This window comes from Cupressus sempervirens, chromosome 3 (assembly GCF_028749045.1).
Source record: "Cupressus sempervirens isolate cs-2001-9-10 chromosome 3, ASM2874904v1, whole genome shotgun sequence".
NCBI classification, from domain to species: Eukaryota; Viridiplantae; Streptophyta; class Pinopsida; order Cupressales; family Cupressaceae; genus Cupressus; species Cupressus sempervirens.
In genome coordinates this window covers 308,158,815-308,174,682 of record NC_143120.1, presented here as the reverse complement: position 1 = coordinate 308,174,682, position 15,868 = coordinate 308,158,815, and the positions used below count along the sequence as shown (strand labels likewise).

At 37.0% G+C, this 15,868-nt stretch overlaps 1 protein-coding gene across 7 annotated transcripts in view; it reads left to right on the top strand.

The window, feature by feature from the left end:
* The window catches only part of LOC149566209 (threonine--tRNA ligase, mitochondrial 1-like), a 166,780-nt gene that overhangs the window by 48,306 nt on the left and 102,606 nt on the right, over positions 1-15,868 (top strand). For all 7 annotated transcript variants that reach the window (XM_089819627.1, XM_089819629.1, XM_089819625.1 and 4 more), the window contains 8 exons: positions 3,875-3,964; positions 6,127-6,201; positions 6,436-6,564; positions 6,676-6,765; positions 6,892-6,980; positions 7,108-7,204; positions 7,287-7,373; positions 7,560-7,644. In XM_089819627.1, the coding sequence (XP_089675753.1) occupies positions 3,875-3,964; positions 6,127-6,201; positions 6,436-6,564; positions 6,676-6,765; positions 6,892-6,980; positions 7,108-7,204; positions 7,287-7,373; positions 7,560-7,644 (742 nt within the window). The remainder of the gene's footprint in view (positions 1-3,874; positions 3,965-6,126; positions 6,202-6,435; positions 6,565-6,675; positions 6,766-6,891; positions 6,981-7,107; positions 7,205-7,286; positions 7,374-7,559; positions 7,645-15,868) is intronic.

The window sequence follows — 15,868 nt, the reverse complement described above, 5'->3', positions numbered from 1 at the left end:
ATGTCATGCCCATCACAACCCTCATCCTGAGGTGTCAAACTATCCCATAACTGATGACAAGCACTAGGAACCAAAGTACATCTTTGTATCATCATCTCATCAACATGGTCATCAAAGGTAAATTGATGAGTGTACCTCATAGTGTAATGCTGATAGAATGCACCAATCTCAGTCAGTGGCTCAGACTGTAATCCAGATGAAACTAACTGCAATTGATCATTAACCATGTTGGAACTAACTACTACCTCCGAAGATATCACCAAGGGAGTAGTATTACTAGCAGGAACCATGCCAACTGCCGACTCACCAACATCACACATGATCTTTGATACATCTCTAGTCTCAGTGCCTTCAGTACTAGAGGCCACCACCCTGTTAGGCATACAATAATCTGCTACAATACCCAACTCAACTAAACTTGACTCTAGTGGGAATGAACCTGATAAGCCAATTTTAGTATCAAGAATGGATGCATCCCCATCTCCACTTTCTCTGACAATCTTGGCCATGGACATCCTCGGATCACCAAAAACCATAGCTTGTGACTGTATAGAATCAGGTAAAGACTGTAGTCGCTCTAACTCCATGGTCACTTTAGCCAAATGAAACTGTGACTCCTTGAAAGCCAACTGTGTACTCTCAAGAATCTCAGAAGTCACCTCAAGCTGCTCAGTAAGCTCACTCACCTTATCTTCCTTAGCCAACAATGCATCATATGCTGTACTGCCCCACTTCATAAGATAATCTCTGTCGGCTACCGACTGCATATAATCCTGTCTCAGAATCTGGATAGCCTCCCATAAAGAGTGGAACTTTGTCAAGGAAAGATAACTGCCTCCCTGCTCATCACTAGTAGGAGAACCCCATCCATAAACTGCTAACAACTGACGAGCAACATCAAAATGCTGGCAAGTGATAGCAATGTCTCGGTCACTAACTCTCAACTGATTAGACACACGATGGCACTGGCTTGACTGTCTCCTACAAACCTCCTCTGATGCACTGTCTAAAGGAGTATCCTCAAAGTTACTAGTCTCTAGAGTATTACCATCCATGTCCTGTGAATCAAATCTAAAACTCATATCAACATACAAAGTATCAAAAACATTAGCATTGCTGTCCAACTCCTCTATACCCAAGGAAACTAAGTCTTCAAAATTGCCCACTACATCCTCCTGGATGTCATCAATGCCAATATGATCCTGGGACTCATCTATACACACTGCCAAATATGAAATATCATCAACACATTCTAGCAAGTATGGTCGACTGGATATATGAACAAAGCCCAACATCGGTGTATAAAAACTAATACCAACATCAGACAAGATACTGGCACAAGAAAAGACAACACCGCGTAATCTGCTAATCAAATCCATGATAGCACCCAAACAAACACTGCTACCAAAAAGTGTTAAAGATCTCCAGTCAACTAAATCCCAAATGCCAATATAACAATCTCGAGTCAATATCCGTAAACTACAATCAACTGGTAACTTAAGAAAACTCCTCACCTGAGTAATATGACCAATACCAACTAACTCCACCTACCTATCATGATGAGATAATGAAGTCACAATACTATCTTTGTTCACCTTCAGCTGGCTGGACAAATCATGTGAAGTACTACCAACCTCAACCTCATGTGATGAAGCATCTAACTGTGCCTGGTACTCTTTCTCAGCAAAGTCATGAATGCTCAATGTTTGCTCATCTCTACCAGGTATCTCACCATCCTGCACAACAACATCCTCATAATCATCATCTGAACCCACTACACTGTAGTCACTGCCTATTGTAACTATACCATCCTGAATACCTGTGGCATCACCCTTTGACAACTTGTAAACAATTGTCTTAATTTGAGTATCAAGTTGACCGTTACTATCAATCTGTGTAATATCCTTTCCCACCACCTCCTGTGGCAAAGTAGAATCTGAGACCTCTACCTGGCTATTAGCTAGTTTCTCAAACTCCTCATGCAAGTTCTTGGGAATTGTGTCATCTGTCCTGTGAGAAAATTTGCCAAATAGAAATCCAGTCAACTTATCCACCTTAGCTGGGTCGGACAACATGTCACTCATTATACGTTGGTTCTCAACCAACTGTTCAAACATGTCATGGCTTATTTTCATAAGTTTATCTCGAATGTCTAAATAACCATCCTTTCTATTGTTTTGACTCTGGATATCAATTGTCCAAGATCGTGTCCTCTGAGACTCTGTACTATACCTCTCCATTCTGGATAAAGTAGAGTGTAACCCCAATAGGATATAACTTCTTCAAACACCAAGAACTAACATGCAAATGATTAGAAGTAGCATGAAACCATAGATTTTGACATGCAACTGATTAGAAGCAACATGCAACCACCAAATTCACCAAGAACTAACATGCAAATGATTAGAAGTAGCATGCAACCATAAATTTTGACATGTAGCTGATTAGAAGCAATATGCAATCATAAATTATGACATGCAAGATTTGGGTAGTTGTCAAAACTGACATGCAAGATCTGGGTAGTTGTCAAAACTGATATGCAAACTTCTACAACCACCAAATTCACCAAGAACTAACATGCAAATGATTAGAAGTAGCATGCAACCATAAATTTTGACATGCAGCTAATTAGAAGCAACATGCAAACATAAATTATGACATGCAAGATTTGGGTAGTTCTCAAAACTGAAATGCAAGATCTGGGTAGTTGTCAAAACTGACATGCAAACTTCTACAAACCCTCAGGCTGGCAAGATCATGGCTTTGATACCACTGAAATGTCCCTTTTTTGATTTTACATGATATTTCAAGCCTCAAATCAGATCTTTAAAATCAAACAACTAATATCCCAAAGATCCACCAAATTTCTCAAGAAACCCCAAATCGGGTATGCCAGAAATTGTGCCAAAAGCTTCACAGCTTCACCTATTATTAATAAATCTGAAAGTGGAAATTTTTACAGAAATTTCAGCAGCATAACAGCCTACAAAATGACATTTCCAGATCCGTATAGCCTTTACACAACAGTTCTCAAATGTAGGACAAAAACTATGCTCATCGGGCTCCCGAAATTAACACAAAAATGCCCGAAAACACCGCAAAAACATTAATAATCTATCTCAGAAGTTTAATCACGTCCCAATACATATATTCAGCTCTATTTTAACACCTTAAAGTCTGAAATACAGCAGCAACCCAAACTGATATGAAATACTCAACTGAAAACACCAAACTCATACAAAAAACACATCCAAAAACCCACAAATCTACACTGTTCAGCACAAAGGCAAACTCTGTATGAGCATGCACATGGAATGGCTTCAAACTCCCGTCCTTAGCTTTCCTGGAAACCTACAAACTCCCGTTCTTGGGTCTCCTTGGAAACTTGCAAACTCCCGTTCTTGGGTCTCCTTCTCCACAGGTTTGGCAGCCTCTGAAGAATAACAAAGAATGAGCAAAAATCAAGTTCTCGAATCAGCCCAAAATGCCTCCAAAACCTCTTAAAAGAGGGCATAACTGTAACTCACGTCCAAGAGAGGTTAATGAAACATATTTTAATAATAATTTTCATTCATTAGTCCAACGGTTTCCAAAGATTAACCCCCTTTTTCTGAAACTTCACTTTCTTGGGCCTGCCTGCCTTAGCAAAGATTATTATTTTTTAATTATTTGAAAAGGGGACATGACAGTTTTAAGATGCAAAAATGTTGCATCATACAGGCGTTGATTATTTGCTAACTCGTTGACTACATTTTAATTCTGCTTGACAGCATTTCAATGGACTAAATGATAACTTAACTTTTCTGATATTCTCACTCATGCTTGCTGTGCAGTATCTGCTAGTTTATGTGCTACTAAAGTTTGTATATTACAGGGATTCTACTATGATGCCTTTTACAATGATCTTACTTTGAACGAGGGACACTTTGAGAAGATCAAGTCTTGCGCTACAAAAGCTGTGGCGGTAATACTACTCTACCTTCATTATCATCCCAATTGTGTTTTTAGATGAATTAGATTGTTTACATTGAGTTTTTAACTATAAATAATGTTTCTCAGTGTGACTGGATGTTGGGTAATCATTAATTTGGATCTTGTTGAGAACAAGGAATATATTGGATCCTTATATGCTAACACTTGACCACTACCACTGGTTGTCTGCATGCCTACTACAAGGTGTCAGAGTCATTGGAGCTATCATACAGTAAGACGTTTTAATTCCCTTTGTATTAGATTGTACAAAGATCTGTTTTGACCACTTCTTTCTGCCCTTCTCATGTTTTATAGATCATCAAGGTACCTTGTGCCAACCACCAACATCTGCCCTTCTCATATTTTGTTTTAATTCCTTTTGTAGTAGAGTGTACAGAATCTGTTTTGACTACTTCTTTCTGCCTTTCTAATGTTTTGTAGATCATCAAGGTACCTTGTGCCATCCATCACCAACTGCCTCTGTAAACATCCAATTTTTCACAAAACTCATATGCTCCTAAACCCTTTAGCTGCATTCTATAAAGGTTCTGTTGGAGAGAAATTCTTTCATTCCGTGCCTAACTAAAAAAACAGAAAAGTATTTTATACTTGATCTATGATCTCTGAACCTTTTCCATCATGTCTTGTTCAGTCCAACAAGAAGACATGCATTCAGTCTGAATAAGAAGGGTTAATTTGTTTAGAGTGTACACAAATCTGTTTTAACATTTCTTTCTGTGATTCTCATATTTTGTAGATCATCAAGGTACCTTGTGCCATCCATCACCAACTGCCTCAGTAAACATCCAAATTTTCATGACCAGAACTCGTATGCCCCTGAATTCTTTATCTGCATTCTATAAAGGTTCTCTTGGAGGGAAAATCTTATATTCCTTGCTTAAGTAAACAACCGGAAAAGTATTTTATACTCAACCTATGATCTCTGAATCTTTTGCATCATATCATGTTCAGTCCAACAAGAAGATGCAAATTCAGTCTGTATCAGAATAGTTAATTTGTTTAGAAATGTGATGATATTTGAATAATTTAACAATAATTGTGTTTTTGAAAGATTCATTAGTTGACATAGAGCTGTAAATGACTTATTATTTGATTTTTTTTTGAAATGTTTAAAGATTCATTAGTTTGCATAGAGCTGTAAAATGGCTTGATACTTGTAGTTATGATACAACAAATAAGTTATGTAAGCTAGTATTGTTGATGTTGAAACTTTGCACAAAGACATCACTCTAACATAAAAACGATGTGTTCAGAAATCAATGAAGATAAACTAAAGTTAAGACTATTATGGCATGTTGTTTTAGTCTTTTAATCATGGTAGCAATGAGAAACATTTCTAAAAGCTTATAAAATAACCCCTTCAGCAGCAAGCCTACAAGGAGTCAAATATTTGAACCCTTATTATATATCTGGTATCCATTAGAGGAAATGGTACTTGGAAAATAAAGAACACAGACTGACTGTAAAAAGGTAAGTTTCTAACCTTTTTTTTTTCTACAAGTTTCATGCCTTTATTATGTCAGTGAGGTCACTTGAATGTGATATGGGTTATAACACATTTTGAAGTTGATAGATTCTAGGATGCTCCTTTTGTAAATGATATGTAGGTTCTTGAGTGTCCTTTTGACATCAGGAACACTTTTAGACCCATCAAAACAAGCATCATATCTACAAATTTAGGATCACTATTGAATGACATTATTTGGTAGCTGGATGATTAATATGGTAATGCAGAGAACACAGGGACATGCCCTTTTTTAAGCAACACGTAATGATGAATTAATATATGCATTGTTTCATGGATTATTTCTATATCACACAAGAGATAACATTGTTTTAATATGTAACATTTGTTAGAAATTGTCTACATTTATCTTAACATGTACTGTTATCAACATTCCTTTATTCTGTCAGTCGTGTAATGTTTTTCCTTCATCTGGTCATACATATTGTCAACCATACTACTAATTTGTTGCTCAGGTGTTATATGTTTATGATCCTGATGGCATTAATTGAATGGTTCAATTTTAGTTTGGTTTCTCATTATTTAAGTGCAATCTGTGTTGTGCTTCTCTGTATCTTATGTTACATGTTAATTCTGATAATGTATGGTGTAACTTTCTGTGCTTTCAGGAGAAACAACCTTTTGAGCGGATTGAAGTATCAAGGCAGCAGGCGCTTGAATTATTTGCTGAAAATCCTTTTAAGGCAAATTATCTCTCTATCATTAAAGCAAATGATAGTCTAATATAACGTGTGTTTGTTTTTTATAACTGTAACTGTAGGTCGCATGAATGTTTAATGGTTTTATGGAAAGTTATTGGTAATACATTCTATAAGAAGGTAATACTGCGTGATTGTTTTCTGAACTTCTTTCTGACAGAAAAATTAACTTATTTTTTAGTAATGAACGGATAATCTAATTTGTTAATTACTACACAGGTTGAAATTATAAATGAATTGCCCGAGGATAAGACTATTACAGTTTATAGATGTGGGCCTTTGATTGACCTTTGTCGTGGTCCACACATTCCAAACACATCTCATGTCAAGGCCTTTGCTATTTTAAAGGTGAACATATATGACCCAGAGATATAGTTGGAAAATTCTTGTATGGGGATGGCCTGAATCTAATTCATTTATTAATGCTGAAATGCTCATTGCTATTTTCCATGCTTCCAGGCTTCATCATCGTATTGGAGAGGTAAATCGGATCGTGAAAGCCTGCAAAGAGTTTATGGGATTTCCTATCCAGATTCAAAAAAGCTTAAAGTATGTGAACTGCCAGAATCTGTTGGAGAAGAAACTTCAACTAGTACTTGTGGGAACAATGTATTGTTGATTGTAGATTATCTTGGTGTATATGTCTTTGGTTCATTATATCTTTCGGAATTGTAGGAATACCTTACCCAGTTAGAGGAAGCTAAGAAACGAGATCATAGGATTCTGGGACAAAATCAGGAACTATTCTTTTTTCATCCACTGAGGTTATTGGAAATTTTTAATTTAATGATAGCAACTTCACATTTTTATTAGACATGTTCATATCTCCCAAATATCAATTATAATTGGTTCTCCACTATTTGATATTGCGAACATTATATTTGTTTACAGCCCAGGAAGTTGCTTTTTCCTGCCACATGGTACAAGAATTTACAATAAGCTGATGGATTTTATGCGTAAAGAGTATAGGAAAAGGGGTTACACAGAGGTATTTTCTGCTCATGTTCAAGCAGTTTCAATTTTTTATTTAATCTACTCTATATAAAGCTCATACTTGTAATTGTATGCAGGTTATATCCCCTAACATATATAATATGCAACTCTGGGAAACATCAGGACATGCAGCTAATTACAAAGAAAACATGTTTGTATTTGAGGTAAAGGTTGCTAGCTTGCTAAGCAATATATTAGTTTTAAACTGATCTCAAGACAAGTGAATGATAGGTTTTCTAGTCCTATGGGTGTTTATCACATGACGTAACATTTTGTTGTGGATGTTATTTGTAGATATTCTAGTTTTTCGTTCAGTCCTAAATTCATTGATACTGTTGTTGAATAATCAGATTGAGAAACAGGAGTTCGGACTTAAGCCTATGAACTGCCCAGGGCACTGCTTGATGTTTGACAACAGAGTTCGATCCTATAGAGGTAATCAACTCTTCTTCAGTTCATGGATTTTAGGGGACTGACTTCACACAGATCTTTTTTTGTTTGGTTTTGAAACATTGGTTATGAATTTAACTGTACAGTTAATAAATGTTAGCAAACATGTTAGTGAATGATTTATCCTAGATGGCATTGTTTAACTATTAGAGACCCCTGTAACTCACTAATGTGGTATACCAACCATCTGACAACTCCCGTTTTATCCCAATTTAAGTATATAGATGGTGTAGATATCGACAAATGACTGAAGAACAACTTGAAGCTTTTTCCCTAAAGGATGAATATCAAAATATGCCTTAAAAAAATGTCCACAAAGGTGCTTCTTAAAAAGGGTAAATATAAACAAGTGTCTGAACTTCTAAAATCCATGAGTTGAAGGCCTTTCTGGAGGGTTTAAGTTAAAGTACTAAAAAGTGCAATAAAGCTGGGTTCGCAGCCCATCTCAAAAGGGGTAACATTGACCCAATGGCTTGAAGGCTGACATGGAGACCTTTCTAAGTGGTAAATATCAGGAAGGACCATAAATAGATTTCGAGACAAGATAATAGTGGAAGAATGTTGCTGAAGAAGTACACTGTAGTATATGTTTACAAGATGGCATAAATTCAGAAAACATGTGAAGAAGATATAGATTTGATGTAAGAGAGAGAGGAAGAGCAATTTTAGCACACTAATATGCCCTGCTGAGACTGCTCTTCACAAATTGACATCACAGGTTAGTTCAGTTAATAGTATATATATGTATTTTACATTGTTTATTAAAGATGATGAGCCACATGCAGGTCTTTTCAGGTGTAGAATTGTAATATATATGAATGTAAATGAAGATTCCCAAGTTGAGAAGGATAGCCTTAGAGAGAGTTTAGTGTTTATTTCAGCAAATATGAAAGCACATTCTAAATGCTGCGATGATGCCATAACGAGGTATGAATCCATCTGGTGATGATACTGTGGAATTTTCATGTTTCTATATCCTACCTTTTTTTGCATTTGTACTCTTGAGCTACCCAAGGGGTTTGAATTTTGTTTAGGAAGGTCCAATGCAAATATCAAGGAGCTGTAGAAGCTTGGAAATGAAGATAGAATGTATACTATTTGCATTCACTAGTCACTTGTTGTTCCATGCATGCTTGATAAAAAATAAGAAGTTGAGAATGGGTACTTGCCACAGTGACTCTAAGTTCTAACTATTGGCCACTAAGATATTCATTAATGCTAAAACTAGTTAGACGTGTAGTTCCTAGAAATAAGATGCATAGGTGTTGTGGTAGTTTTCAAGGATGTTTTTGTCATGCTTTGCCTCCCTTTGTATGCAAGTTGTTACCACTTAACAGGTGATTAGTGCCCATGACTAGTGTGATAATGTAATGAAAGGAGATAACCACCTTTGTAGTGCTAAAGTTAATGCTTAAACATCTAAAAAACCTTTTACACATTGATCTAATATTGTTGACTAGAGTAGCTGAAGGAGGTCTACAAAAAGAAAAAGATGAAAGAAGACATTTAATGTCCACAAATGTGCAAAAGTAGGTCAATGGGTTTGAAAGGTATATCGGGTAACAAAAGAAAATTCTAGGAAGAGGAACCTAGAGAGGCCCATAAAGAGGAAGAACCACAAAAAAATGTAGTATTCCTAGAGATTGACAAAACTTGTGGTCAATAAACCAATACAAATGATAGGGGGAACAAGAACCACAAAGCATAACTATCAAAGAGATAGGAAAGTCTCATCAAGTATCTTATGTAGGGCTTGAAATGGGGGAGCTGTTTGTGTCATTGTCAATCATTGTGAAATGACTTTTATGGTGTGTGAAGGTGCGCATTGAGGAGTGCTTAAGGTTGGGAAGGTTGCCTAGGGGGATTCTAAGAGGAAACAAGGCATTCCCTTTAGAATCACTTCTCTTACATGCAAAGTCAAATTAACTTTTGCAATAATGCAAAAACTTGTAATATGCATCTATCCCTAGGACTGTGGGAAGCCAAAGAATATGTCTATTTCATTAAGAACTAAAATTGTGCCCTCTAAATTAAGTAGAACCATGTGCTAATGGGGGAATTGTAGTTAGTGTAATGATGCCTATTATTATATTTAATAGTATGTGTCATCCAACTATGTATTAGTTATTTGTTAGCTCTTGAGTGGTTGTAAGTGTTAGTCAACAATTGTGTTCTCTTGACTCATTCAAATTGTCTGAGTGTCATCGAAGGAAGTAGTTTGATCCCTGGCCAACAATAGTTGGTATACTCAATGTAATAATTTCATGGGCATAAAGGTATATTTTACTCCTTTTTATGGCATGCATTATTATATTTGTTTTTATTAATCAACTCAAGTACTAGTTTTATTAGATAGAACAATGAATATTTGGTGTTGTTGCCTTAAAAGAAGTTAGGTCCAATATAAGAGTTCACACTTGTAGACACTATTAAAGGTGCAGATGGAGCACAACATCTCTAGGGACAAGAGATTGAAGAATTCTAGGATTGGTAGAATAAAGAGAATGCAAATGAGAAGTAGGAGAGATTTGCCAAGGCATAGGTCAAAGGTGAAGTCTGTCTTGAAGTAGAATTTGTAGTTAGTGTGGCTAGGAGTCATAGTTTGGAGAGACAACATATTTCTACGACAAATAATTACATGATAGACGTGACATGATATTTGTGTGAGCAGTAATACATTGTGACATGTAAGAATTGCACATGGACAAATTTGCATGATTGGGTGAAGTTAAGTGCACATATGATGTTGAAGCGGAAGTGCGAGGTTGTGGATCGATTATTCCTCTCCCTTGTTATTGTAGGTTTTTTGATTTAACTTGGAGGGTATTTATTTTTCTTACATGTATTTTTATTTAAGCTTGCTTAAATTATTGGTAATGGTGAGTATGAAGACGTGTCAAAATACTAAAGCCAAAAGCGTCACTCACTCCCAACACCTTCTTTTGGCTTATTATGTCAAGTTTCATAACCACTATTTTGGCATTTCCAAAGTGGGCTATGGGGTAGTTGGGTTTGTCACCTTTTTTGGGCTTTATTTTCCACCTTGCATAGCTCCTTTTTGTCTTCATGTAAGGAGGTTATGCCACATGTTTTGGCATTTACCAAGTGGGTCAAACCTCCCATCTTTTATGGGGAATGGGAGTTAATGCACCTCTTGGATGCATATACTTTATTTTTCTATATAATAAGCACTCTACTCTTACTTTCACTAGAAATATGGTAGCTTGTTGAGAGTATTTAGTGTCTTTTTAAAATTGCCCTCTCTTGTCTCTATTTTTATCTCATTTCAGATTTCTCTTCGATCATGTTTTGCATGGAGTTGTATATGGTCTATGACTAGCTTCATATCTTGGCGTGTTTCTCCTTTCTCACAGAATCAAACACCCTCTTTGGTGCAGCGACACCCCGACATCTCACCACGGTTTCATAATTATTTAACATTAAGTCATTTCAAATTGTATTAACCGACATCTCACCACATTTCCATAATTTTGACATTAAAGTCATCTCAAATTATATTGCAATGTAACCGAATGAGAATTTGAACGATTTGAGGGTAATTGAATGGTTTATAACCGTTAAGATGGTCTTTATATAGACATCGCATATTGTAATATCAAATATAGGGAATTCAATAAGAAGTTGAAAAAGGAAAACATTTTGAGAGTGATTAGCTAGAACCTCCAAATGGCTTTCTGGGGTGGCAGCCAGAGAGCTACACTTTTGTAATCTGCAGATGGCTAAATGAATGGAAGTATATGTTTGTAGTATTTGATGTTTCAGTTAGCTTAGTCATATCTTATTGATTTTGTTATATCATCCGTGCGTTCGGTTTTGATTTTGCGGTAAAAGAACAAGGTATTTATTTGTTTTGGGTTCAAAGAATTAAAAAAACTATTGGCATAGCCGGGTTTGAGAGTAAGGAACCGATCCTAATCAATGGTTGATCATGACAAGAAGGTGGCAGCTCCCTTATCCCATTGTAAGTTGCTCTCAGGCATGGGGGGAGCCCGATATTTGACTGCATTGTGTATACCATGGTTTTCATGTAACCATCACTCGAACTTGTGTTCGCCCTGAATGGTAAGGTGGCGGCAGTGTTGACGGTTGCCATGACAATGGGAATGCGACAAAGGCAACCAAAAGCATTGTGATAATGCTCGTTGTATGGTAAGGGTGGTGGTGTCTTGAACCCACCTCGATAATGAAAGTTGGCTCTCATGACAACTAAATAATGAGGATAATCGTGGTGGTAAGAGAGTCCATTAGGTACGACCTCTCTGTTTTAGCCGATACTCATTGCAAGTAGTTGATGAATATGGGAGTGCAGACCAAGCATGGAGGATTGGGTTTCTAAGTTTGGAAAGAGTGACCAAATGTATGAACTATCATTTTTGGTGTTGAAAAACATGGTGGGAACAAATTAGAACCATGGCACACAATAAGTGTTGAAGAATATGCAGATTTGAAGGATAAATTAATGCTCTTCTGCATCAAGATAGATATGGTTTGGGCTCGGCATTTGGTGTTGATAAGGCATGAAGATGGATCTGAACTAGCTCGTGGGACATGTATGCTCGAGTCTTGATAAACCCAAGATGTAAATGAAGTTAGTTATGCCCTGAGAAATTGTGCCTTTTTAGTCATCGAAGGAGATCTTGTGCAGTGCTATTTGGGATTGAAAATTGGTGAGTTTGATTCAGTGAGAGTAATAGGAGGTAATATGACATTGATATTGTTTTTTTTTTTTTTTTTACTCTTTTAATGCGCCGGGTAAACTTTTTAATGTGACCGGTAGCGCTGGCGTGACACGCCCACCGGTACCACAGAGACAGGGGAGACTAGAACCCGTGACCAACCCCTGCAACAGGGAAGATTTAGCCAACCGAGCTAGGGCCCCCGCCCTGACATTGATATTGTTATATTGAGTTGATACTACCATTTTTTTGGGATATTGAATGTATTCCGGCCATTGGATTAGGGCCTCTAATCTTTGTTTGGAAAAAGATATGAGATATGCAGATTTTTGTAGGTTGCATCGAACTCCTTTGCATCAGATTGGTATCAGAGCTCAGAAGATTATGAGTTTGTAGATGGGATCTACACCAGATGATATTGTGGTTATCATTTTGGCTCTTGTTATATAGAGTTGATTGTTGCAGATTTGGTGCCAGTTCATTCAGCTGCAAGTGGGTGGACAGGAAGGTCTACCAAAGGCCATGGGATGGCCTTGTGTGTCGCCAAAGGGACCCCCAGGTGAGGGATAGAGGTTGTGATGCAACATGGAGGAGTGGTCTGTGAAATGGGAAGCACCATGGAGGTAGCAATATAAACTCCATTGATAGGAGACACAATTGATGAAACGAGAGAGCGCAACAGAGGCATCAATGTAGTGATAAGGATGTAGAGGCGAAGCTTTGTCTTCCAGCTCGTTTCCATGGGACATGGAAACATTTTAAGTTCGGCTGTATGGTGCAGCGACACCCCGACATCTCACCACATTTTCATAATTATTTAACATTAAGTCATCTCAAATTGTATTGACCGACATCTCACCACATTTCCATAATTTTGACATTAAAGTCATCTCAAATTATATTGCAATGTAATCGAATGAGAATCCAAATGATTTGAAGGTAGTTGAACGGTTTGTAATTGTTAAGATGGTCTTCATATAGACATCGCATATTGTAATAACAGATATAGGGAATTTGATAGGAAGTTGAAAGGAAATCATTTTGAGAGTAATTAGCTATAACTTGCAGCTAGAGAGCCACACTTTTGTAATCTGCAGATGGCTAAATGAATGGAAGTATATGTTTATAATATTTAACATTAATATTAAGTCATCTCAAATTATATTGCAATGTAACCGAATGAGAATCCAAACGATTTGAGCATATTTGAACGGTTTATAACCGTTAAGATGGTCTTTATATAGACATCGCATATTGTAATAACAGATATAGGAAATTCGATAGGAAGTTGCAAGGAAATCATTTTGAGAGTTCTAAGTTGCTAGAGAGCCACACTTTTGTAATTTGCAGATGGCTAAATGAATGGAAGTATATGTTTATAGTATTTGATGTTTCAGTTAGCTTAGTCATATCTTATTGATTTTGTTAAGTCCTCCATGCGTTCAATTTTGATTTTGCGGTAAAAGAACAAGGTAGTTATTTGTTTCGGGTTCCAAGAACCATTATTAACTATTGGCATAGCCGGGTTTGAGAGTAAGGAATCGATCCTGATCCATGGTCGATCATGACGGGAAGGCGGCGGCTCCCTTATCGCATTGTAAGTTGCTCTTGAGCATGAAGGGAGCTCGATATTTGACTATGTTGTGTATACCATGGTTTTCATGTAACCATCACTTGAACCTTGTGTTCACCCTGAATGGTAAGATGGCGGTGGTGTTGATGGTTGTTGTGACAATGGGAATGCGGCAAAGGCAACCCGAAGCATTGTGATAATGCTTGTTGTATGGTAAGGGTGGCGATGTCTTGAACCCCACTCGATAATAGAAGTTGGCTTTCACGACAACTAAATAATGAGGATAACCGTGGTGGTAAGAGACTCCATCAGGTACGACCTCTTTGTTTTAGCCGATACTCATTGCAAGTAGTTGATGAATATGTGAGTGTAGACCGAGCATGGAGGATCGGGTTTCTAGGTTTGGAAAGAGCAACCAAATGTATGAGCTATCATTTTTGGTGTTGAAAAAGATGGTGGAAATGGATTAGAACCATGGCACACAATAAGTATTGAAGAATATGCAGGTTTGAAGGATAAATTGATGCTGTTCTGCATCAAGATGGATATGGTTTGGGCTTGGCATTTGGTGTTGATAAGGCATGAAGATGGATCTGAACCAGCCCATGGGACATGTATGCTTGGGTCTTGATAAAACCAAGATGTAAATGAAGTTGGTTATGCCTCAAGAAAGTGCGCCTTGTTAGTCATCAAAGGAGATCTTGTGCAGTGGTGTTTGGGATTGAAAATTGGTGAATTTGATTCAGTGAGAGTAACGAGAGGTAATATGAAGTTGACATTGTTATATTGAGTTGATACTACTGTTTTTTTGGGATATCGAATGTATTCTGGCCATTGGATTAGGGCCTCTAATCTTTGTTTGGAAACAGATATGAGGAGATATGCAGATTTTGTAGATCACATTGAATACCTCTACATCACTCTTGAGGATTGATTGTACCTATGTCATTGATAGTGTGGTGAGTAATTCACATGCATATTTGTTGAAGAGTTTACCACTTGCTTGTTATCCCTATTGCCTTGTCTTGGCTATTCAAAATAGTTGATGAGTGTTGAGTATGGGTGGTGGTGGTGTTTATGGTTTCATTCCTTGTGGCTTGTTGTGAATGAGATAAGCCCAATATTTTGGTTTGTCAATAAGTTTGATTACTAGCAGAATGGGGCGATGTGGTTTAAGGACTTCCACATTGAGTATTGAGTGTAGGCCAAGTATTGTGTAAGGTCAATAATGAAGGTATTTTTTGCTAGTTGCGAGGAGATTGGTTTAAAGACTATAGTGCAAAGGCTTAAACTTTTGGTGTGCCCCCTTTGAGTGTTAATTTTGAAGATGCAATTAGTCTAGCTTCTACTTGAAAAACGTGGTGTGTGTGGTGAGTGTTGATGGTGCTTTTTTGTATTTTCTGTTGTTAGCTTGTAAGTATTTATTGAACTTGTTATTGTGCATATTGAATGCATTGGAAAAGTTTCTTTGTCTTGTTGATTCGTACTTAAGCACAAGGTGCAAAGTTGGAAGGTGTACGATAGGAAATGTTAAAGGTGATGTATATTGTAATACAAGGTATGTAGGGAAATGACGATAACTTGTAGAACAGGGAAGAGGTTTGTTGTAGCCATGTTGGATGTGCAATACTGTAAATGTCTAGACGGTGAACACAAGTGTGGTTGGCCATAAAAAGTTATAGACCAATCTAATATCGTGTCCAATATGCTCCATAATGTCTGCTAGATATGGTCAACAAAATGTCAGTTGTGTTTAGAAACAATGGATTTTAATAATTAAATTGGACCTAAGCATTTGTGAAGAAAAGATGCCATCCCATGGATATGGCCCCTATGACTTAGGTCTATAGGATATGGTCTACTTTTGAAACAGTACCATGAAGTAGCTGAAATAAAATTTATTGTCCATAAATAGCAGTCAAATTACCATCCAACTAAT